General features: G+C 41.0%; 1 protein-coding gene across 9 annotated transcripts in view; it reads left to right on the top strand.

Annotated features, from left to right (window-relative positions):
• Nucleotides 1-22,976, top strand: part of PPP2R2B (protein phosphatase 2 regulatory subunit Bbeta) — a 400,010-nt gene that overhangs the window by 83,077 nt on the left and 293,957 nt on the right. For 2 of the 9 annotated variants that reach the window (XM_075996185.1, XM_075996181.1), the window contains exon 1: nucleotides 22,522-22,725. The exons of 2 other annotated variants lie outside the window; for them this stretch is intronic. Coding sequence is in view for 1 of the 7 variants with exons in the window: in XM_075996184.1 (XP_075852299.1) it covers nucleotides 21,704-21,734 (31 nt within the window). In the remaining 6 variants the exon portion in view is untranslated. Of the gene's footprint in view, nucleotides 1-21,643; nucleotides 21,735-22,519; nucleotides 22,726-22,976 lie in introns of those variants that run through there. 5 more of the 9 variants (XM_075996180.1, XM_075996184.1, XM_075996187.1 and 2 more) reach the window with 5 other exon arrangements.

Below are 22,976 nucleotides of genomic sequence, written 5' to 3'. Positions count from 1 at the left end.
ATAGAGCTTTTATACCACCTACACAGCCTTTCTGCTTATATGAGTATTCTTCCTTTTTTTTTCCTCCTTAAATCACAGGACACAATTCTGCTTCCTCAGGAGATATATCGAGTTTCAATCAAACTGTATAAAAACCCAACCAAATAAAATCTGGTACAGGTCAACCACTGTAATAATGTAGAAAGGCTAACAATGCTGCTGTTATTTAATCTTTTGATTTCTCTCAACCTTTCAAATCATTTGGAGTTTCTCTGGGTTGCATAATTTAATAATGAAAGGAAAATAAGATTGTGAAATCTACCTTTTTTTCTTTCTCTCGCTCTCTCTGATCTACAGCTTGAAAATCTCTTTTCAATCTCTTCCATTCAATTAATGAAATAGTTTCCCAGCCCACTCCCATCCTGCCTGGAGACACAATTGCCATGGTTACCTGGATACCTGTTCTCAAAGAATATATGTAGCAGCAATTCGGCAATTTAAACGTCTCAGTGTATTGCACTTAGGAGCAGTAATGAGACCATTGTGAAACTACTTGTAGTGAAAATACCATTGATGCTGCAGACTGAGATTAAAACTTTAATTCGTATTCGTTTACTCATTTAAGGCGATAAGGCTGGTCTCTGCAGCTAAATAATAGCAAGTCACTGACATGAAATGTCATCCACTTGAGACTTGAGACAAGGCGTTGGGGCTGTCTCTCTCCTTGAAGACATATTGATGAAGCTGAAAGAACAGAAAGACTCACCCACCAACCCCATGGAAAGTCAACAGCAAAAGACCAGCGTGAAGAATGGTGTATTTTAGGAGCTGGTGTTCCTCAATAGTGAATCCAGGTGATGGTCCAGGAAAAAAGATATGCAGGGGTATTGTTTTCATTTTATCTGGAAACATTGCTTGTTTCAGTGAGCTTGATTCGGACCCCCTCCTACAGCCCCTTACAGATTTTCTCTGGGGAAAGAATATGTCCTCTGAGCTTATGCTTTTTTTCCTGTAAAAAATTCATAGTGCCTCTCTAAACCAGGGGTCTTAACTTCAAGTCTGTAAGAGTTGAGAGACGGTTTGCAAGTAATCTGAGCTATTGATAATTAAAAGACCCAGGTGTGCCAATATTACACTTTAAAGAGAACAAATTAGAATGGATTCGAGATTAACCCTATAATGTCATTTACTTCCTTCCAATCTCATAGGCTATTTTGAGTGGGAGAGAATGAGGGTAGTTACAGAAAGAATGCTGAGAAATTCAATTAACTATGAGTATTAGAGCTAAAAGTACTGCTTATTACCATGTGCTCAACATCATGTCCCTGATTGTTTTTTGAGTGTGCATTTTTCTGTGAATTATTACAAGGCCTTTTATTACATAAACCTGATCCCTTGGAAAGGCGAACAGGAAACACACTAAATTTCCTAGTTTGTATTCCCAAACAATACAATTTTTTAGAGTAAATTAAAAATTAAAAAAAAAAAAAGAAATGAAATGAAACTCTATTAGAATCTCTGGATTGCAATTCCACACCATCCACCAAAAAGGAAATTATAAATGAGTCAGAATTAAAGATGTAAAAATCTAATTATGAAAATACTAAATGAAATTATGGATTCATGTTTATTATCTAGGAATAAAGAAGAATCACAGTTTAGAAATCCAAAAAGAAGAATATATTTATAAACATTCATAAATTTAAAGTTTTAAACTTATGTATCTTGTTTATACTGTAATCTACACAACAAAGCAGGTGAGAGAAACTAAAACTCTTGTGTGTTATTGATGAGAGTAAAGTTAGTACATCCTTTCTGGAGGATAACTTGATAATGTATATTAAAATGCATATTTTCCTTCTGCCCAGACATCTTTTTAATAGGCATTTGTCCTAAAAATGTAGGTGCACAAGTGCGACTATAAAGAGAGAGAGAAAGAAAAAGGACACATAACAGCATCATTTATTATACTTTGCACAAACCTGCAAACATCAAGGACAAAACTGCTTCTGTCTTTGAACTTGACTTATTTCTGACACCATCAAGAAAAACCATTTGGTTTGAGAAACATTTGAAAAGATGTTCACCAAATTGTTAATACGGTTATTTTTGCTGGGAGGAAGCTGGACGATTTTTAGTTTCTTCTTTATATGTCTCTTCATACTTTCACTGTTTTTATAATGAGCATGTCTTAGTGTTACAACCAGAAGCAACAATTCAGCTGTGATGGGTTGAATTGTGTCCCCCCCAAAAGATACATTAAACTCCTAATACATAGTACCCCAGAATGTGACCTTATTTGAAAATAGAGTCTTTGCAGATGTAATCAAGTTAAAATGAGGTCATACTGCATTGAGCAGGCCCTATCCAATGGGGCCAGTGTCCTGATGAGAAGAGAGACACATGGGAAGAAGACAGCCATGTGACCATCCATACAGGCAGAAATTAGAGTGATGTATCTGCAAGCCAAGGAATGCCAAGGATGGCCAGCAAACACCAGAAGCTAGAAGAGCAAAGAAGGGTTCTCACCTACAGGTTTCAGAAGAGGGTACATGGCCCTGGTGACATCTGGATTTGAGACTTCTAGCCACCAGAACTGTGAAACGATAAACTTTTGTTGCTTTAAGACACCTGGATTGTGGCACTTTGTTGTGGCAGCCCTAGGAAACCAACACAAAAGCTATTTTAATTTGGGAAGGAAATTCCATTAGCAATATCGATGTAGTCAGAAGGTTCGTCATTCTACCATGCCACATGTGGGATAGCAAACTCTTCTATTAAGTGTTCTGTATGCAATATGGTAATCTGGAATTGAATTAATGGTACGGAGAAGAAGGAAGCAAAAAGGTCCTACATTCTTAGTTTTGCTACAGATGATGTCAACGCTGAAGTGGTTCTGAACGCATCCCCAGGCAACAGAAGCATCGTTTTCTGAGGACCCCAGTAGAGTCCTCCTCCTGTGAACCATCACAAATGCGAAATATCCAGAGATCTGTCTCACTGATGGACTGCTTTAAAGAATTCCAGGCCTGCTTGTCATAATTTTCTGTTTTTCCCCCTCAACCATATTAAATATGACTATAACGATGAGCTGAAAGGAAAATTAGGTCCCAAGTGCTTTGGCATCTTTTCAGTATCGAAGGTCAACCAGATAGCAGCGAGCCAGAATGCACTGTGAACAGACATATGGCATTTGTTTGGGAGGGGCGAGGGTGGGAGGCGGAGTGTCCTGTTTTCCAGTTGCCTTCTAAAGTCAGCCTTGATTTCTGTAAAATCTTGTTGCATTTTATGTAGCCTTATAACCATTGTTTTTCCAAATGGTCTTTGATAATCTCCAGAACCCAAAAGATAAGACTCCAGGAAACTCATGCCTTCATGCTAGGTCTTCAGCAAGGTAAAATCGAGGATCTACCTACATCAGGAGTGGACAAACGTACCAGTTCAAGGCTAAAGTCTGAACGCTAGGACAAGTAACTACTTGACAAGGCATACTTCTAGTAGGCATACTTCTAGGTAGTATAAAACTATACCTATTTGGATGTTCTTATGATAGATAATTCAACTGAGCATAGCCAACTCTACATGCATAGAAGACATGTGTATGTACCTAGTGTGATTTGGAAGGTAACCAAAGGGTCAAGGATAAGTAAAGAACTTGGGAAATTTCAAATGATAAAAACCCAATTCTAACAAGTTTATACAGAAAAAAAAAAAAAAAGGAAGGGATTTTGTTGAGAAAGCAAAGGTTAGAGGTGGCATCCAGCCTCTAAGGACTCAATAAATGCATCTGTCACTGTGCTCATTTTTAGCGCTGTTCTGCTTGGGCAGTGGCCTTATTTTCCTTCCTGCCAATGGGCTTCTCCATCAGGCCAGAGCAAATAGATTTAGCCCCTGACTCACAATGAGAAGCAAGACGCATGGGAAGAATACAGCCATGTGTCCCATGGCTCACAATCCTAGATGACAGAGGAGAAAAATTCTCCTTTCTCGGGGTCTATCTATAAATACTCCAGAGTTCACTGATTGTTGGATTCGGAGTAGGTAGCATACTTGAGTCAGTTATCCTGGCCAACTGGATAGAGTTTCTCTGATTAGCCAGGCCTGAATCTGCAACCAGGAGGGCAGGGCACTGAGACTGACAACCCTGTTAAGACAAAGTAGGGTGGGAAGATTATCAATGCGGGGTCCTGCTATGCAGAAAAAGAGGAAAGTGATGCAGCAAAGACGAATAGCAGATGCCTACTGGAATACACTTCTCCCCAGTTGCTGGCCTGTTTCTCTTTGACCTAGGCATCCACGTCACTTGTAATCTTTGTTTTACTCTTTTAGGTTACACCATCACTTATAAAAAAAAAAAATAGATGATTGATAGATACTATGTAGGTATTCGAAGATTACAAATGGCTCAAGGCTTGCAGAGCTGACAAAAGCAATGACAAACCAAATTTGATAAACACGTAAATAAAAGTTGGTTGCAAAATAAGACTTTTACATGAACTGATCTTTAAATTAAGGAAGACATAGATATATACTGTTGGAAAGTATAAGATGACTTAATTCTTTTAAAAAAAACAAGCTGTAAATAAACAAATATAAAGCTATATTGAAAATATCTATCAAAATGGCAACCCGGCCAGGCACAGTGGCTCATGCCTGTAATCTTAGCATTTGGGGAGGCCAAGGCAGGAGGATCCTTTGAGGCCAGGAGTTTCAGACAGGCCCAGGCAGCATAGGGAGACTTTATCTCTAGAAAAAATTTAAAAACTTAGCCAGGCATGGTGGTGCACACCTGTAGTCCCAGCTACTAAGGAGGCTGAGGTGGGAGGATCTCTTGAATCCAGGGTTTGAGACTGCAGTGAGCTATGATTATGCCCCTGCACTTCAGTCTGGATGATAGAGCAAGACCCTGTGTCTAAAAAAGAAAAAGGCAACTCATTAAGTTGGGGGTAACATGTACAAATGGAGGTACATAGTTACATTCTTTCCCATTCAGGTAGTTCTGGGAAAGGCCATTCCAACATCAATGTCCCCCGTGTGAACTGGGGAGACCATATATGATGTATGATTTGACTATATCATACACAGATAGAGTCAAAATGCTGCATTTTATCCTTAAAGTGGAGTCTAAGCCAGGGACAATTTCTCTTTCAGGAAATGCTATCATTTACGAAGAATCACAAATGACTTGCAAGAGAAGCTGAATTTGTGGCAGCATTGTACTCAGAGACAGACAGACAGACAGATTTGACCATTTCAGCCATGGTATTAATAAAAGCTGAGACCTAAGGCTGACTTCCGGCTGCCACCCTCCCCGCTAGCAGGACCCGGAAGCCGCCCTGCGCGTGCTCGCTTGGCCTCCGGCTCACATCACACCATGAAGGTCTAATTCTCCAGACCCTCTGGCCTACTTGTAGCCCGAGGTAGTGTTTATTTTCTCATTTTAGGTATCAGCTTTTGAGGGAAAACTCCAGGATATGAATCCGTATTTCCAGTTGGGGATCAAATAATCTTTTCCACATCATTTTAACCAGGGCCTCCGTTAGAACCACCTGGAGTCTGGGACAGGCTCATTTAGGAAACAGGGAAGATTCAGGAGCCTTCTCCATAGAAAACAAAGTTTCTGGCCAGGTGCAGTGGTTCATATCTGTAATCCTAGCACTCTGGGAGGCTGAGGCAGGAGGATTTCTTGAGCTCAGGAGTTCGAAACCAGCCTGAGCAAGAGTGAGACACCCCCCCCCCCCCCCGTCTCTACTAAAAATAGAAAAAATTAGCCAGGCATGATGGTGTGCTCCTGTAGTCCCAGCCACTCAGGAGGTTGAGGCAGGAGGATCCCTTGAGCCCAGGAGTTTGAGGTTGTTGTGAGCTAGACTGACACCACGGCACTCTAGCCCTGGTGACAGAGCAAGACTCTCTCTCTCAAAAAAAAAATAATAATAAATAAATAATAAAGTTTCTAAGTCAAGGTAGTTCATTTTCGAATATCCACATGTGTATTATCTATTTAAAGTCCTGAATCTAACTAGTGTTTGGTTTTCCAATTTTTTAAAAAATTAGAACATAAAGAAAAGGAGTAACTAAAATTGCATCTAGACAATCCTTATTAACATTTGATATATATCATTCAAGATTTTATTTCTAAGTAAAGATGAAATGTAAATGTCTTTTCTTTCACAGGAGTAATTTCCTTCCATAAAATATACCTTATTACCTGAGTTTTAAAACATATTATTTAAATTTTTTCCATTTAAATAAATATTCCTCCCAGCCTGAGCATCATAGCAAGACCCTGCCGATAGGAAAATTTTTGAAAAATCAGCTAAGCATGGTGACATGTGTCTGAAGTCTCAGCTACTTAGGAGGCTGAGTCAGGAGGATCACGTGAGCCCAAGAATTTGAGGTTGCTGTGAGCTTTGATCCACTACTGCACTCCAGCCTGGGCTATAAAATGAGACTTTGACTCTATAAATAAATAACTCTCTATCACCATTTTAATCTATTGCATAACTCTAACATATGATGAAGATTTCCATTTATTCTTTATTGTTTGCTACTATAAACAATTCCGTGATGGCATCCTCATAAACTTTTATACCTATTTCCTTAGGTTCAAATCCTAGAGGTACAATTACTAGGTCCAAGTGTTTGCACAATCTTCTGGATTTAGGTTGTTGGGCAAATTGCCATCCAGAAAGGTGGTGTAAGAGTTCTTAGTTTCTCTCAATGTCAACCAGAAGATCATGACTTTTTAGAATTTCTGACTGAGGTGGAGGATAGGATCATCGCCATATATTTTCTCTTTTAAGACATTTTTTTTCCACATTTAACACATCTGAAATCAGAGTGCATCTTGCAATACATCACCATCATATAACTATAACATATTGTGTTAGAATTTAATTTGCAGGATTTTTTCTTTCTTAATAACACATAAAGGAACAGCACACCCTATAATCAATGGCAGCTTAGATTCTGTGAAATACGGTAAATTGATCTAAGCAGTTTTAAGTTTGGGCACAGCTTTCCTTCCCTCCCACTAAGCTTCTGGGACCAGGCGCCCTTGCTAACTGCTTAAGTAGTGCTCAAAGTATGTAAATTCAATTCAACTTTTATTCAAGTCTCCCTGCATATGGCTCAGGGAATACAAAGACGAACATGACAGTGCTGAGAAAAACTTAATTAGGAAGGTCACTGCATAAAAGCCATGGAATGAATTTTACCTCAAAACCTTGGTGGAACAAGGCAGGATATAAATAAATAAAAACATTATCTGTACAGAAGCCAAACAGACATGAATTTTAGATCACTAGCGCTTGCGTTTCCTTTATTGTGCAGATAACCGAGAGCCATGCCTGGCGCCCTGCAGCTCCTTGAAGACACCCTGTTCAGTAAGCCCCGTGCAGGTGTGGCTGCTGCTCCTGCCTCAAAGGGTGTCTCCTGTCCTTCCTCATGCTCTCTGCACATGGCCGGCTCCTGCTCAGCCTTCAGAACTCTGCAGCGGCCACCCCCCACCCCTTTGGAGGATCAGATAGAGCTCTGGCTCTCTCCCTTTCTCTCTGCCTTTGTCAAACGCTCTTGCTATGTTCCTACAGTACCTCCACAGCGCTTAGTACTTACGTAGCCACTTGGTACCACACATCACAGTAACCTATGGACAAACTATAGGGACAGAGGAGGTGGCATGGCAAAGCTTGCAAAAGTGAGACTCTGGAGTGAGACTGCCCCTGCCCAGTCCGCCACTGACTACCCATCTACTTTTGGGAAAGTTACTCATTGCCACTCTTAAATCTCAATTGTTTTCTCTGCAAACGGAAGATAATACTGCCTGGTGTGAAGGGTTGTTTGGAGGATGAACTCCAATAAAACATAGGAAGCTGCCGGGGCGTGGTGGCTCACGCCTGTAATCCTAGCACTCTGGAAGGCCAAGGTGGGAGGATCGCTCAAGGTCAGGAGTTCGAAACCAGCCTGAGCAAGAGCGAGACCCTGTTTCTACTAAAAATAGAAAGAAATTGGCCAACTAAAAATATATATAGAGAGAGAAAAAATTAGCCGGGCACGGTGGCATGTGCCTGTGGTCCCAGCTACTTGGGAGGCTGAGGCAGGAGGATCGCTTGAGCCCAGGAGTTTGAGGTTGCTGTGAGCTAGGCTGATGCTGCCGCACTCTAGCCCAGGCAACAAAGTGAGACTCTGTCTCCCCTTAAAAAACAAACAAACAAAAAAAACACATCGGAAGCATTTAGGACAGGGACTGGCCATTGGATAGCATTGGAAAAAACAAAACAAAACACTAACACTCTGCCTGTTTGTCTCCCCCAGCAGACCAAGGACCCCCAGGAGGGCATAAAGTAGACCCTTTATCTCTAAGACTGCCCCCCACACACACACCAATACCTGGTGTGGTGTGAATGCTCAGTACAGGTGTGTTAAGTGTTCACACAGAAAAACCAAGCCCCCAGCCTCCGGGGCTAAAAGAAATCAGACAACAGGCTTCTCTCTGGGGCTGAGGCAGGGCGTTTTAGCTTTGTGAATGCCCTCCTACTGTCTGTCTGTAGAAAGACGTTTTGTTTGTTTGTGCCTAGTGATGTAAAAGCAATCAAAAGGACTATAAGAGTCTCAATAGACCCATCTTTTTTTTTTTCTTTTTAAAGAAAACGTCCATAATAATAGCTGTCTAGATTTTTTTTCTTTTCCTACTTACATGGAATCTTAAGACTCATAACAAAAAGAAGGTAATCACCTATCAGCAACCCTTGCATTCGTTTTTTCACTTACTTCCTATGCCCACTTAAAGGGGGGGGGAGATCGATGGTAATTTAGGGATCATCTCAGGCAGCATGAAAGACCAGGGCAGTGGGTGTGATAATGGGTGGGCACAATGCCTGAAATGGTACTTTATCAAGAGACTGCATTGCTTATACTGGAAAATCTTTGCCCTCTTGGAACTAAAGATAGGGCTATACTCCCATAAAGAATAAGTAACTGAGATACATCAGAAAGGTACCCCACCCCCAAAATGTCATCACCTCTAGCCTTGCTGATGCCTTAACTGAGAGCAATGCAGTTTACTTTCTCTGAGACATCATTCTTTGCTGAAATGACACTATATTTGGCCATTGTACAAGGAATAGCTATGGCTTCCATTTATTGAATACCTCCAGTCTGCCGGGTATAAGCATGTTCCACCATTTAATTTTCCAAGCAATCCTGTGAAGTAGGTGTATCCCCATGACATAGATGAGGACAATGAGGCTTGGAACTAAAGTCACTTACCTAAGTTGCTGGGAAAGATTAGAACTGGGAGTCAAACCCAGCTCCATCTGATTCTAGGCCTGTGCAGACCTCAGCAGTCGGGTCTCAAATCAGCATGGCTCGAAGACTTGCTCCCTCCTCTGGCCGTCATTCCTTCCACCCTCTTCCAAACGTCATGCCAAAGACACGCCACACTTCTTTTAGTGTCTCCGACCTACCATCAGAACTCTTTATTCCCTTCTCCTTCCCTCTTCACTTTCTAGCCTCCTTTACCTAGCTTATGCTTCTGGATCTCAGCTAAGATACCACTTGCTCCGGGAGTTTATTCCCTGACAGCTCCCCCTGGTATCCCCAGATATTGTTGGGAGGCCCTGCTAAGTGCTCCCAGAGCTACTTGGCCTTCCCCTGTGTCAGCATGGATCACATACATAGTTACATCTCATATAGTGGTCTGTAACCTTCGTGAGGCTGTGTCATGGTGCATTCAGGCTGCTATAATAAAATATCATAAACCGGGTAGCTTATAAACAATAGAAATTTATTCCTCACTGTTCTGGAGGCTGGGAAGTCTAAGATCGAGGTGCTGGCAGACTTGGTGTCTGGTGAGGGCTCTGCATTCTAGTTCAGTAGACGGTGTCTTCTAGCTGTGTTCTCACATGATGGGAAGGGCAAGGATCTTTCCAGAACCTCTTTTATGAGGGCACTGAGTCCATTTATGAGGGCTCTGCCTTCATGACCCCGTCATCTCCCTAAGTCCCCACTGCCTAATACTGTCGTCATGTGGGTCAGGATTACAGTATATGAATTTGGTGGTGGGGGTGGGGTGCAGAGAAACTGTAAGTATTTAGGGACTAGGTCTACATCCATCTGGTTTACTGTTGCATCTTCAGTGCCTGGGAGCTGGTAGAAGTTCAAGACATAATAGTAGGATGAATAAATAAAGACATAAATCAGTGGTAACTGGTGGATAAGGAATGCTTTGTAGTAGAAGAGTGATGACTTCGTATTTTTCCACACCAAAGGCAAATTCCACCTCCTTCATCATTCTACATCCAGGCTAGCCCTATCTATTTACAGACATTATCAGCTGAAAAATCTAGAAGAATGTGCTTTATGTTGTTGGAATAATAGTCCTGGCTCACCTCAACAATACCTTTCACTCTGAAAAAGATATTTGTTCTCTGATTTCTCTTTCAGTTTTGATGACATGGGGTCCGACTTTCAAATATTGAGTGTTAAAATTTGAGCTTCGGCTAAACCTAGAAAAGTCACACATATATCCTTGGGGGCCAAGGCCTCTCCTGGCACTCCGCACACATGCTCTTTTTCCCTCGTGAAAAATCACCCCTTCTGATGCCAGGGCACCTGAGAGTTTGTTTGTCACACTAAGTCACACACTCTTATACATGTCTCATTTTGCTTCTATCCGGATGCTTGGTAATCTGCCTGGAGTAGAAATTTCACAACAAAGCTAAGTGGTCTTTAATAGTTATTGCAAGTACGGTTGGTGATAATAGGTTTTATTTTTTCCTTTGTTTTTCCTCAAGAATCAGGCACCATAGCCAAAATACTTATCCGATAGAGAATGGGTATAAAAACTCCCAAATAATCACAAGAAATCTTCTGATGTTTAAAAGAAATAATTAAGGTACAGTTTTGACCTGTTCCCTGATCAGAGGATTGGGTTCCCTGGATACAGACAGAGTGCTATTCTACTTAACCAGAGAGCGACTTGGGCATTTATCCAGGGCACTCCTCAAGGATCTAATATGTTAATTGAAAAAAAAAAAATCTTAGGAAATAACTTTACAAGCAAACAATTCATTCAATTGGAAACACATGGGATTATTTTCCAATCCTCCTTGCTTGAAATCTCAGCTGCTGAAGCAAAGGATATTTAAAAAAAAAAAACAGAATTTCTCAGACAGCAAACAGAATTAGTTATAATTCTGAAGTAGAATACAACCAGCTTTAATTAAAACAGCATACACCATAATTCCCACATGGACATTTTAACATGCTTAATGCTGTTGCAGGTAAAGAAATACTGCTTTTGAGCCTAGCCTTCCAGATTCTCAAAGCTTCTTTTATTCCTCCACAGCTGTGATGTCTCTGATGGGTATAACTGTCTCTACCCGCCCTCCTTCTCAAGGGGGTCCTCCTGCTACAGCTTGTGGTGTTTTTGGCATACACTAGGCAGTTTTCCTTTTCTCACTCATCTGTGACCTTATTTATCATGATCACAAATGGGATGTGCATAGAGAAACAGTCAACTGGGAGAAAAGGGTTCAGCCACTTGGACCACTAGATTCTTCAGTCTCTTCACAGCATCTCTTGTCCAGAGGTTTGCTATCTTAGGCAGTTCAATTTAGCCCTTCAAACCAGAACAGAAAACTAAGGGGCAGGCCGATAACTTGATAAACCCTAGAGCATAAAAGAAACTCGAATTTGAGAATCCCAATTCCCTAGAGATGATTTTAAACTAGTATAAGAAAAAAAAGGGGCTGTGCGCGGTGGCTCACGCCTGTAATCCTAGCACTTTGGGAGGCCGAGGCGGGCGGATTGCTCGAGGTCAGGAGTTCAAAACCAGCCTGAGCAAGAGCGAGACCCTGTCTCTACTATAAATAGAAATAAATTAATTGGCCAACTAATATATATATATATATATATATATATATATATATATATATTTAGTCGGGCATAGTGGCGCATGCCTGCTGTCCCAGCTACTAGGGAGGCTGAGGCAGTGGGATTGCTTGAGCCCAGGAGTTTGAGGTTGCCCTGAGCTAGGCTGATGCCACGGCACTCTAGCCCCGGCAACAAAGTGAGACTCTGTCTCAAAAAAAAAGAAAAAGAAAGGTGGGGGGAGGGTGACATGATGTAAACAGTTACTGAATGAATGGGTGAGCCAATCTGAACACACATACTAAGGAAAGTCCAAAGAGTTTGGAATGCCTTGGGAAGAATGGTGGGACATATTCCAGATTGTTGCTAATGACCAGACATGGAGGAGCTGCTGGAGGTTGGCAGGAAAGGGTTTGGCTAAATCCGTTCACTCACACACGTGCATACACATGCCCTCACTCACAAGCGTGATTCTCCTCTAAATCATAGTCTAAACTAAAGATTTCTGGAAGTCACTTCTTTATTAGTCATTCAGATAATTAAGATGTGTTTCTCAATTACAGTCAACTCTCTACTAACTATGACACAGAAAGAACAAGCTACGGTGGGGTTAATTATAACCCACAGAGAATTCTTGAACCTCACTTTGGACAATTTCAATCCCTTCCACCACCCATCCAGCCTTTTCCACACCTGCTAATGAAAGGCTAAAAGTGGCCTGAATTTTTTCTTCAATGGCTCCTGTTTACCCTCTGCTAGAGTTGCTAGGAATAATGAAATACCTCCAAAGCCAAGACTTTAAGAAGGAAGATGACATCTGAGTAAATCCCTGTAGGCAAACAATCAACCCTTAAATCTTTGAACTGGTGCCATAGGGTACCCTTGACTGGGCTTGGATTAGTCAAGAAAGCGCTACTCATTTAGAAAGGAGAGACTGATGAGAGATGGTGCTATTTCTGGACAGTTCCAAGGAGGTCTGTTGTGAGCAAACATTCTTAAGAGATTTTGTCTCAGAGCCGCTGGGAGGTCAGCAATCCTCTTACCTCCATTTCCCACTGTGTAGCAGAAGAATAATGAACAGGTTGGATCTGCACTCAGAAGCAGTAAGAGAGGAAACAAAAGCATGCACACATAAAACATTTTCATCACATTGCCACTTGCCAATGTATCATTGCAGCAGCCTCTGGTGTGGGTTACAGAGAGATCACTTTCTCCTCCTTTCACCTGTAGTCACTGAGAAGAGCACTAGAGAAAAATCATCCCTGGCACAACACTGAACAAAATGTTCAGGCTAGTTTGGCAAGGTCAAATGAACACTAGTGAGAATTTATATTCACTGGGCATGTGGACAGGTTTTTATGTCTGCAAAAGGACTTCATCATGGTAGGGTGAGCAATTAAACTTTCACAGATTAAAAGTAATAGCATGTGTTATTTCCTGAATAAACATTACCCATGTTTATACCCAAAGTTATACCCAAGAGATTGGTCTCTGCCCTCCAAAAAGAGGATGGTGGGGAAAGAATACATAAAAGTGAATTTTTAGACTAACATGTCAACTAGGAGAAATGAGCATAGACTTCAACAAGAATGAGAACGTTAGAGGTCAGGGAAGATCACAATGTCAACGAGATCCAAGCATAGGCCTTTTCTTCTGCATTTTCAATTCATATCCCCCTATCCTCTAAGTTGATAATTCATATCCATCTAACCCTACTGCCCTTTTTGTGGACAGTGGAGAGCAAAGATCCCCACCTCATCTTAGAAAACCTAGTCAAAACAGGCTGGCCAATTGTCTCTGAATCCCAGAACTCTGACGATTGCATCTCCGTCAAGACCACGGGCCCATTCACAGACTCCCTCTCGAGCCACTCTCCTTCTCCCCAAAAAAGAATGATTAAATTGAAGGATCAGCCCATAAATAAAGGCCCAGAGACGCTGGTGTTATTTGAAGCTATAAATGCTACCTCTGTCCCATATTCCCATGGCCAGCCACACAAACTTTTCATGTAATCCTGAACAAGCCAAGCTTATTTCCCCGGTCACACCTCTGTCCTTATCCTTCTGGCTGTCCTGCTGTTGCTCTAGAAAGATCCTGATTTGGCTGGTTCCTCACTGATGAGCTCTCAGTGCAAATATCCTCTCTACTGAAAATGCTTCTGATATACTCAATTGGAAGCAGCCCTCAGTTCCCCTCTTTCTTTCCCATAACCCTGATTTATTTCCTGCATGATAGTGTCACTATCAGAAAATATTCGTCTATTGCTTTATGTGTTTCTAGTCTGTCTTCTGCCTATAGAACTAAATTCCATGAGGCCAGGGACAAATTTCTATTCTATATAGGCAGAATCTAGGATAACACCTGGTAGATCACGGGCATTCAAATAGTGGTTTGATTTTTAAAAATTTTGGGAGTGCTTACTATGTAATTCACACTGTTGACTTTTATTATCTTATTAGTCCTAACCCCAAACCTATGATATAGATACTATCCCTATTTTACAGATAAAAGGACTAAGGCTTAGAGACATAAAGTGACTCTTAAATGACTTAAAGTGACTCTTAAATGGCAAAGCCAGGATATAAACCCAGGTAATCCATCTCTAGAATCCACACTCACAACCACTATGCATGTTACTTATAAGTTTGAATTTGGCCCCAAATTTAAAAATAATAAAATTAAGCTCATTTCTTGCCTGCAGGACTTCTCAGAACTTTTTATATGCTAATGTACCTCACTAAGATAAGGATATAATATTCATCATTTCCCAATCAAGTTTTCTTTTTCTTTTTTTTTCCTTTAACCATGGACTCTTAGTCTTCCTGGAGAGTCTCTTGACATTTCTTTGAACTATGCTTCTCCTGAAGTTTCTTCAGGAACTGTTCTCACATTCCATCCATGTCTTCAAAAACACCCAACTATATCAGAACCATAGATTCACCACTGATTCGTTTAGTCAACAAATGTTTTTTGAATGCCTTTCATGTGCCAGGCACTTGTCTAGAAACTGTGAAACGATATGTCAGCGAACAAAAGTCCCCACCCCGATGAGGATAGTAAGTAGTTAAATGACATAGTAGAAAATGACATGATATGCTATGGAAATAACAGAAAATGTGGGACTGAGAGGGATGTAGGAGAAGAGTGAGACGGGGGCAGTGAGGGGGCGCAGATGGGAAGGATAGGTTTGCAATTGTAAACAGGGTGGTCGGCTGGGTTTCACTGGGAAGGTGGCATTTGATTTGAAGGAGGTGAGAGAATTAGCCACATGGATATCTGAAGGAAGAGCATTTTGAGAAACCGCCAGTGCAAGGGCTCTAAAAAGCCGGTGTTGTGTTTTCCAGAACCATCAAGGAGGCTGGCATGGCTGGAAAGGAGTAAGAGGTTGTGTAGTGAAAGACGAGTGAATGGAAGGGGTGGCAAGACAGACCACAAAGAGTATTGTAAGCCATCGAGAAGGCTTTGGCTTTTATCCTAAGGGGGGTGGGACGCCACTGGAATGTTCTGAGCAGGAGAAGTGACACAGTCACTTCTTCAGAAGGATCAAAAGGATCCCTCTGGCCACTATGTCGAGTATAGTATACTGGGGATCAAGGAGCACCTTGGATACCACGTTGAGTGTAGAATAAAAAAGGTCAAAGTTAGTAATGAAACCAGTTGCAATAATCCTGTGGACAGTGTTGTGGTTCAGACTAGGATGGTAGCGGTGATGGTGCTAAGAAGGCTCAGGGTTCTGATGCAGTTTGAAACGATAACTGGCAGAATTTCCTAATGGTGTGAGAGAGAATGAGAAGAATCAAGGATGACTCCAAGTTTTTTGGTTTGTGCATCCAAGAGGATAAATTTAATATCCATCAAGATGGATAAAGCCTGTCGGTGGAAGAGATTCCAGGTGGGAAACCATGCATTAGGCATGGTGACCTGGCATTGTCCTTACGATTTCCAAGTAGAGATGTTATGCAGAGAGTTGGAGTTTGGGAGAGAAGTCTGGTCTAAAAATATAAATCTGTAAAGGGCCAAAAGGTACATGAGATTTAAAATCATGTAAATGGATGAAATTGCCAAAGGAATAAGTGCAGAAGTTCAGAAGGAAAACAGCCTGAGCTGAGCCTGAGGTTTCCTTAGGAAACCAACCCCGAGCCTTGATTGGTAGGTGGAAGCTGAGTGGATAGTGTGAAAAATTATCAGTTTCAGCTTTGGGGACTTGAAGAAGGTTTGTCTAAGAGACCTCATGTCCTAAGCTGTGTTGACTGTCTGGAGTTCTGTCTGATGAGGATTCTGAGACCATGTCTGGGCTTAGTGGGAAAGAAAGTCTGTTGGTCATGCCTGCTACGGCTGTGGAGCACTGAGTGACAGCCTGCAGGCAGCATCGGGAATTTGCCATTTCTCACCTGAGAAAAGGCTACAAGCCTAAATGTAGACAGCAAGCGGTATTTAGAGTTCGCTGAATGTTTTCAACTTCTTGCAAGTCAATTTGTGGGTGTATAGTGATGGTATAACAGTATAAAATGGGTAGCCAAAGTTATGTGTTAAGAAAGATATTATTGCTCTTGAGCTGCTAGTGTGTGTTAGACTTAAGTGAAAAGGGAGTGATGAAGGAAGAAGGGAAATAATGAGAAAAATCAAAACTTAAAACCCAGCGGGGGGACTTTTAGCTATGGCTAAAATCCTCTCCCCAAAACACAACTAGAAAGCTGGAAGGAATCGACAACTACAACCATTTCATGCTCTGAAAATCAACCAAAGACACACAACCATCTGAGAAGTGTCTGTGCTTTAAAAACTACTGGACTTCACCCAGGAGCAGTGGGAGTCTGAGATTCTGGTCTGGGGCTTCTCTCATCCACCCCAGCCTTTATAGGTTGTGCCAAGGTAGGGCACACTATGATGGCCACCAGCTTCTCTGCAGATGTGCAAGGGCGCACATCTGTGCAATTGGAGGAGGTGGGCAATGTGCACACCCAGAAAAGTTGTCAGTACAAATGATTATCTCAGAAGTGAGTGAGTTGGCTCCACCAGCCTGAGGTTGCAGCTGTGGTCCAGGACAGCATATTGCTGGCAGAGGCCGTGCACACAAATAGTGGAGACTGAGGAGGGCACGAGCTTTTCATATACTTCATATGCTTCTGGTTAATCCCAAGTCTGAGTGCATGTGCATGGGAGACTGAAAATCGTAAACTAAAATTCATGGTGGCTTGAAAACAGCCTGAACTTTGAATGTGGTCCTCTACCCACGAACAGATGGAAAACAGCAAAGGATGGAAATCTTAGTGGTTCGAGGTATTTAAACACAGCTGATATACAGTCATGAGCTGACCACTAAGCTATACAGACCAGGGGCAACTTTGAGCAAGCCAAATTTAAAAATAAAAAGCAAGAAAAAAAAAAAATATATATATATATAAACTAGAAGAGGCATTAACAGCCACACGGGAAACAGATTTCACAGATTTAGGCCAGGCAAGTTACAAAGCACCAGCCACAACTACCGTCAAGGGAAAAAAATATCAGAATTCAGAGTAGCTGCGATATATTATCTAAAGTGTCCCATTTTTGAGAAAAGAAACAAGAAAATGCGACCCATACTCAAGGAAAAAAAAAAGCAGTTAATAGAAACTGTTCTCTGAGTATTACCAGATATTAGCAGACCAAGGCTTCTAAGCAGCTATTATAAATATTCTCAAAGAAATAAGCAAACCACATTTAAAGAATTCAAGGAAAGAGGGATAACAATAGATCAACAAATAGAGATTCTTAATAAGGATATAGAAATTACTAATGTACCAAGTGAAAATGATGTAGGTGAAGAGTACAATAACTATTTAGGTGATTAAGTATGAGATGTCTGATTTCCTTAAGTACTAAGTTTGACAGTTGATATCTCTGACATTTCACTTTGACACTTCTTGTTTTATTTTTATTGTGAAGGTACAATCTCATTCTTCCAAACACACATTTTGGCTTGTGATTAGCTTTCAAATTATTCTTTTAGAGCAAATTTTGTGAAACCATGATTAAGTCAAAAATTCGTGTTATTTTTAAATATGAGTTCTGTCACGGAGCCAATACAGCACAGACAGCTTGAAATATCAACGAAGTGTTTGGGAAGGATGTGGCTAATAAATGCACAGTATATTGATGGCTTGAGAAGTTCCATTCTGGTGATTTTAATCTTGAAAATGAACCACATGGGTAATGATGAGCTGAAAGCTGTAGTGTAAGCGAATGCATCTCAACTTAAGCATGAATTAGCATCAAGGTTTGACGTTAGTATTCCAACAATACGGGGCCATTTGAAACAAATCAGCAAGGTGAAGAAGCTGGATGGATGGGTTCCACGTGAATTAAATGAGGGACAGAAGAGAAATCGTCGGGAAGCTTGCCTGCCTTTGCTGTCACGGCATAAAGGTGAACCATTTCTCTACCGTATTGTTACATGTGATTAAAAAAATGGATTCTTTTTGACAATCACAAGCACTCAGCACAATGGTTGGATAAAGATGAAGTGCTGAAACAGAGTCCAAAACCAAATATTCATCAGAAAAACCTAATGGTGTCTGTTTGGTGGCACAACACTGGTATTATCCACTACAGCTTCGTGAAACCTGGTCAACCCATTATAGCGGTTGTCTACTGCAACCCATTGGACAAAATGATGAGGGTGCTTGTGATTAAGCAGCTGAGATTGTCACCCAAATAACGCTGCTCAAACTACAGCAGCTGGACTTGGAAACTCTCTGTCATCCACTGTGTTCACCAGACCTTGCACCAACTGACTACCACTTCCTCCAGGCTCTGGACCACTTCTTGCAAGGAAAATTATTCAATTCTCAACAAGCTGCGGAAAACCCTTTTTGTGATTTTATCGCCACTCATTCTCCAGGCTTCTTTGCTGCCGGCGTAAGCAAGCTACCGTTAAGATGGCAAAACTGTGTTGATAGTTTAGGCGCATACTTTGATTAATTGTACTGCTTCTTGTTTGAGACATAATAAACTAAACTTTCTATTTGAAATCAGACATTTATATTGAATGACCTAATAATTTAAAAAATTCACTACAGAGTTCAACCCTACATTTGAGAGAGAGAGAAGAAAAAAGAATCAGTGAATTGTAAATCAGTAAAAATTACTCAGTCTAAAGAATAGAGAGAGACAGACTGTAGGAAAATGAACAGAGCTTCAGAGACCTGTAAGACGAGATCACAGAAAGATAGCAGCCACATCACAGCCACATAGCGGGAGTCTCACAGGAGAGAAGAGAAAGGGACAGAGAAATTATTTGAAAAAATAATAACCAAAAACTTTCCAAAGTTTTAAAAAAAATATTAATCTGTACATATAAGAAGCACAAAGAAACCCAAACAGGATAAATGCAAATATATCCATACATTGACACATGGTGGTCAAACTGTTGAAAGCCAAATCCAAAGAAAATATCTTGAAAACAGCAAGGAAAAAAATTACTCATCGTAGATAGGCAAGTATTAGTACAATTAAGCTGACTTCTCATCTAAAACCATGAATGATAATTAAAAAGTCAAAAAACAATAGACATTGGCGTGTATGAAATGAAAAAGGAATGCTTATATACGGTTGGTGGGAATGTAAATTAGTATACTATCCATGGAAAACAGTGCAGAGATTTCTCAACAAACTAAAAGTAGACCTACCATTTGACCCAGGAATCCCACTACTGGGGATCTACCCAAAGGAAAACAAGTCCTTATATCAAAAAGACACCTGCAATTTGTACGTTTACCACAGCACAATCCACAACTGCAAAGACACAGAATCAGTCTAAGTGCCCATAAACCAACAAGTGGATAAAGATGTGGTACATATATACACCATGGAATACTACTCAGCCATAAAAAAGAAAGAAATAATGTCTTTTGCAACAACTTGGATGGAACTGGAGGACATTATCCTATGTGAAGTAAGACAAGAATGAGAAACCAAATACCGCATGTTCTCATTTACAAGTGGGAGCTAAGCTGTGGGTACACAGAGGCATATAAAGTGGTACAATGGCCATTGGAGACTCAGAAGGATTAGGGAAGAAAAACTACCTACCTGGTGATTCAGTGGTCCCCAACCCTTTTGGCATGAGGGGCTGGTTTCATGGAAGATAATTTTTCCATGAACTGGGGATAGGAATTGGGGTGTCATGGGTTGGGGGGAGGTGATGTGGAGCTCAGGTGGCAATGTAGGGCCTGTTTCCTAATAGCCCATGGACCAATAATGGGCTGTGGCTGGGGATTGGGGACTGCAGTGGTGAAGGGTACACTAAAAACTCAGATATCATCACCACTATATGATTCACCCATGTCACCCAAAACCACTCATACCCCTAAATCTATTGAAATAAAAAAAAAATAAATAAAACCATGGATGCCAGAGGGTAGAAGAACAGCACATCCACTTTCCTGCAAAAAGAAAGTAGAATCCAACAAGAACTCTACATCTAACAAACCTATACTTCAAAAATGAGGGCAAAATAGGGGCATTCACAGATAAACAAAGACTGAGCAAATGTGTTGCTATTAGACCTTACAAGACATCCCGCAGGGAGGAAGCCCTTTAGGAAATGGTACCATGAGGTAACACGAAGCCAAAGGAAAAAAAATGAAGGACACTGCAAATTATAAATATATGAGTTAGTATAAAAGATTCCATAAATATATTTTTCCCAGTTTTCCCAACTTCTTTAAAAGGAAACAATAATGTGAACCATGAATTGTTGGGTATATAAACTTATATAGATTTAATGTCTATGACAGTAACAGCACAAATGAGGGAAGAGGGAATAGAATTATATTAAAGTTTCTGTACTTTCTGGAATTAAATTAGTATTAATCAAAAGAAAATTGTGATACATTAAAATGTACCCTGCAATCCTAGAGCAAGTACTGAAAAACAACACAAAATGATAGTAAATCCCTAGGAAAATTTAAATGACATGCTAAAAATATTTATTCAACACAAAGAAAGCAATCAAGTAGGAATATCTAGTCAAAAAAGAGAGGAAACAGAAAATCTAAGGCAGGTCTTTGGTAGAATTTCTCTTCTTTTTGCCCTTGTGTGACTTTAGTAAAGAGGGAACTGAAGATCTATAACAATCAAGACGGTCTATATAATTGTGGGCCCAAAGCAAAATGAAAATGCAGAGTCCCTTGCTGAAAAAGCATTTCAAATTTCAGGAGAGTGACAACAGATTACTGAGCTAATTCTGAGCACAGCATCCTATAAAGCTGCACAAGTTGCTCCTCCATGAAGCTGACCCTAAATAACAAGCAGGAGGTTACTGTTCCCATTTTCTCACTCTCTGGATAAAACCCCTTTGGGGACTCCCTCTTGTCTCATCCTTATGTCCAAAATCTCCGGTATTTGCAAAAGGCCCATCCTTCACAACTACAACTCAAAGAGCTCAGATCCAAGTTGTCACCTCAACATGGGACAGCTGCAACTATACTTTGGAGCAGATTGTTTTGCATTAAAACCCGTAGTTCCCTTATTTGTGCTGACTTTGTGGTTTTCAAGCGCAGTTGTTCTTGTGAGCAAAGGCAGCATGGGCATCTCGGAGAAGAATATCATTCTCTAAGCAGCCAATATTTATTAATTGCTTTGAAAATGTTTAATGTATGTGAAACCCAAGAAGGGTCCGTGTGAGATTGCGCTGGGATAAGCTGATCGGTTTGTTAGCAGGGCTGTTACTTTTTGATCCAATCCTGCGGTGATCTCATCGTGTCTTCATAATTAGGCTTTGTGACTACCATAGAGAGAACAGACTGGAGCACTGTTCACCTGTGTCAAACACACTTCAGGACACTCTGTAAGATCATGGCCCTGCATCATGCAAGCCAAGTCTCCTCAGATTTTGACAGGTAGATTTTGATTGCTTGAGGTTTGTGATGAGCTGTTGTTAAGTGGTCTCCTCTGGTCCACTGTCACAGTGGCCTTTCTGGAAAAAAAAATGAATACGAGGATGAGCATGAAACAATCAAAGTTGTCACTTACGTATATTAAGAATCTTTAGGTTTCAAGTCAGAGAAAATCTGGCTCAAAACTGGCTTAGTCGAAAAAGGAAATTTAGACTCTCGTGTAGCCAAAATATCTGGAAATAGTCCAAGCTTCAGAGCAAGGCCTGATTATAAGGCTCAGCTATGTTATCGAAAGCAATTTCTTTCCATTCTTCTTCTTGGTTTACTACATGGCAACTTGCTTAATCCTAAAACCGGATTCATTCATAGATCCGGATTCATTCATAGAATGATTTCTAGCACCTTCTAAATCTTCCTTGTTCTACAAGAATATTTAGCAAGGAGAGAGACTCTCTTTCCTGGTAACTCTCTGAGCCAGGAAGCATTTTTTTTCCCCAGAAGCCCCAGCAAACTTCTCCTTGCTTCTCCTTGGTCTGAGCTGAGTCTTCTGATTTGAACTGATCACTGCAGCAAGGCCAACGGGATGTGCTGATTGGCTTAAAGCAACCGAGGTTCTACTCTAGAGCTGGTAGCGGGTGTGCTTCCTCCAAGCACATGGGCTGTGCGGGAGGACGGAGGGAGGATATTGTGTACTGATTGGGTTAAGCTAGCAAAAGCCCGCTACCCCACCAATAGGAAACATGGACTATTGTGAAGTCAGTGGCCACCAGGCCCAGAGCTCCCCGCCCCAGGTGGCTGTAGAGCCCAGGATGTTGAAGAGAGGTGGGAGGAGGTACAGTGGGCCACCTCCTGCTGTCTCGCTTACAGTCCAACATGTGAGTAACACCAATACAAATGAAAAGCCATCGCATGTGCCCTGTTGTGACTATCAGCCTGACAGACACTGAACTAGGAGGTAGAGTCCTGGAGAGGTGTTTATTTTGATATAAAAAAGGTAAGGGGAGCTTTTATTGACATTTTAGGATACCCAGTACTAAAAATAATCCTTAACATCATGCACACCTGGGAAAAATAGCCAGGAAAGCTGAAACCGTGAAGGTTTAACACGAGTGACCAAGGGAATGCAGGAATGAATTGATACTACGATATTCATCCAGTCTACCAACATGTCTCAGTGCCTACTGTTTACTTGCCCCTGACCTAGGCACTGTGTAGGATTAAGTACAGTGTAGCATAGTGTTTCGG

This window comes from Microcebus murinus, chromosome 21 (assembly GCF_040939455.1).
Source record: "Microcebus murinus isolate Inina chromosome 21, M.murinus_Inina_mat1.0, whole genome shotgun sequence".
NCBI classification, from domain to species: Eukaryota; Metazoa; Chordata; class Mammalia; order Primates; family Cheirogaleidae; genus Microcebus; species Microcebus murinus.
This window is presented reverse-complemented; position numbering and strand designations above follow the sequence as displayed.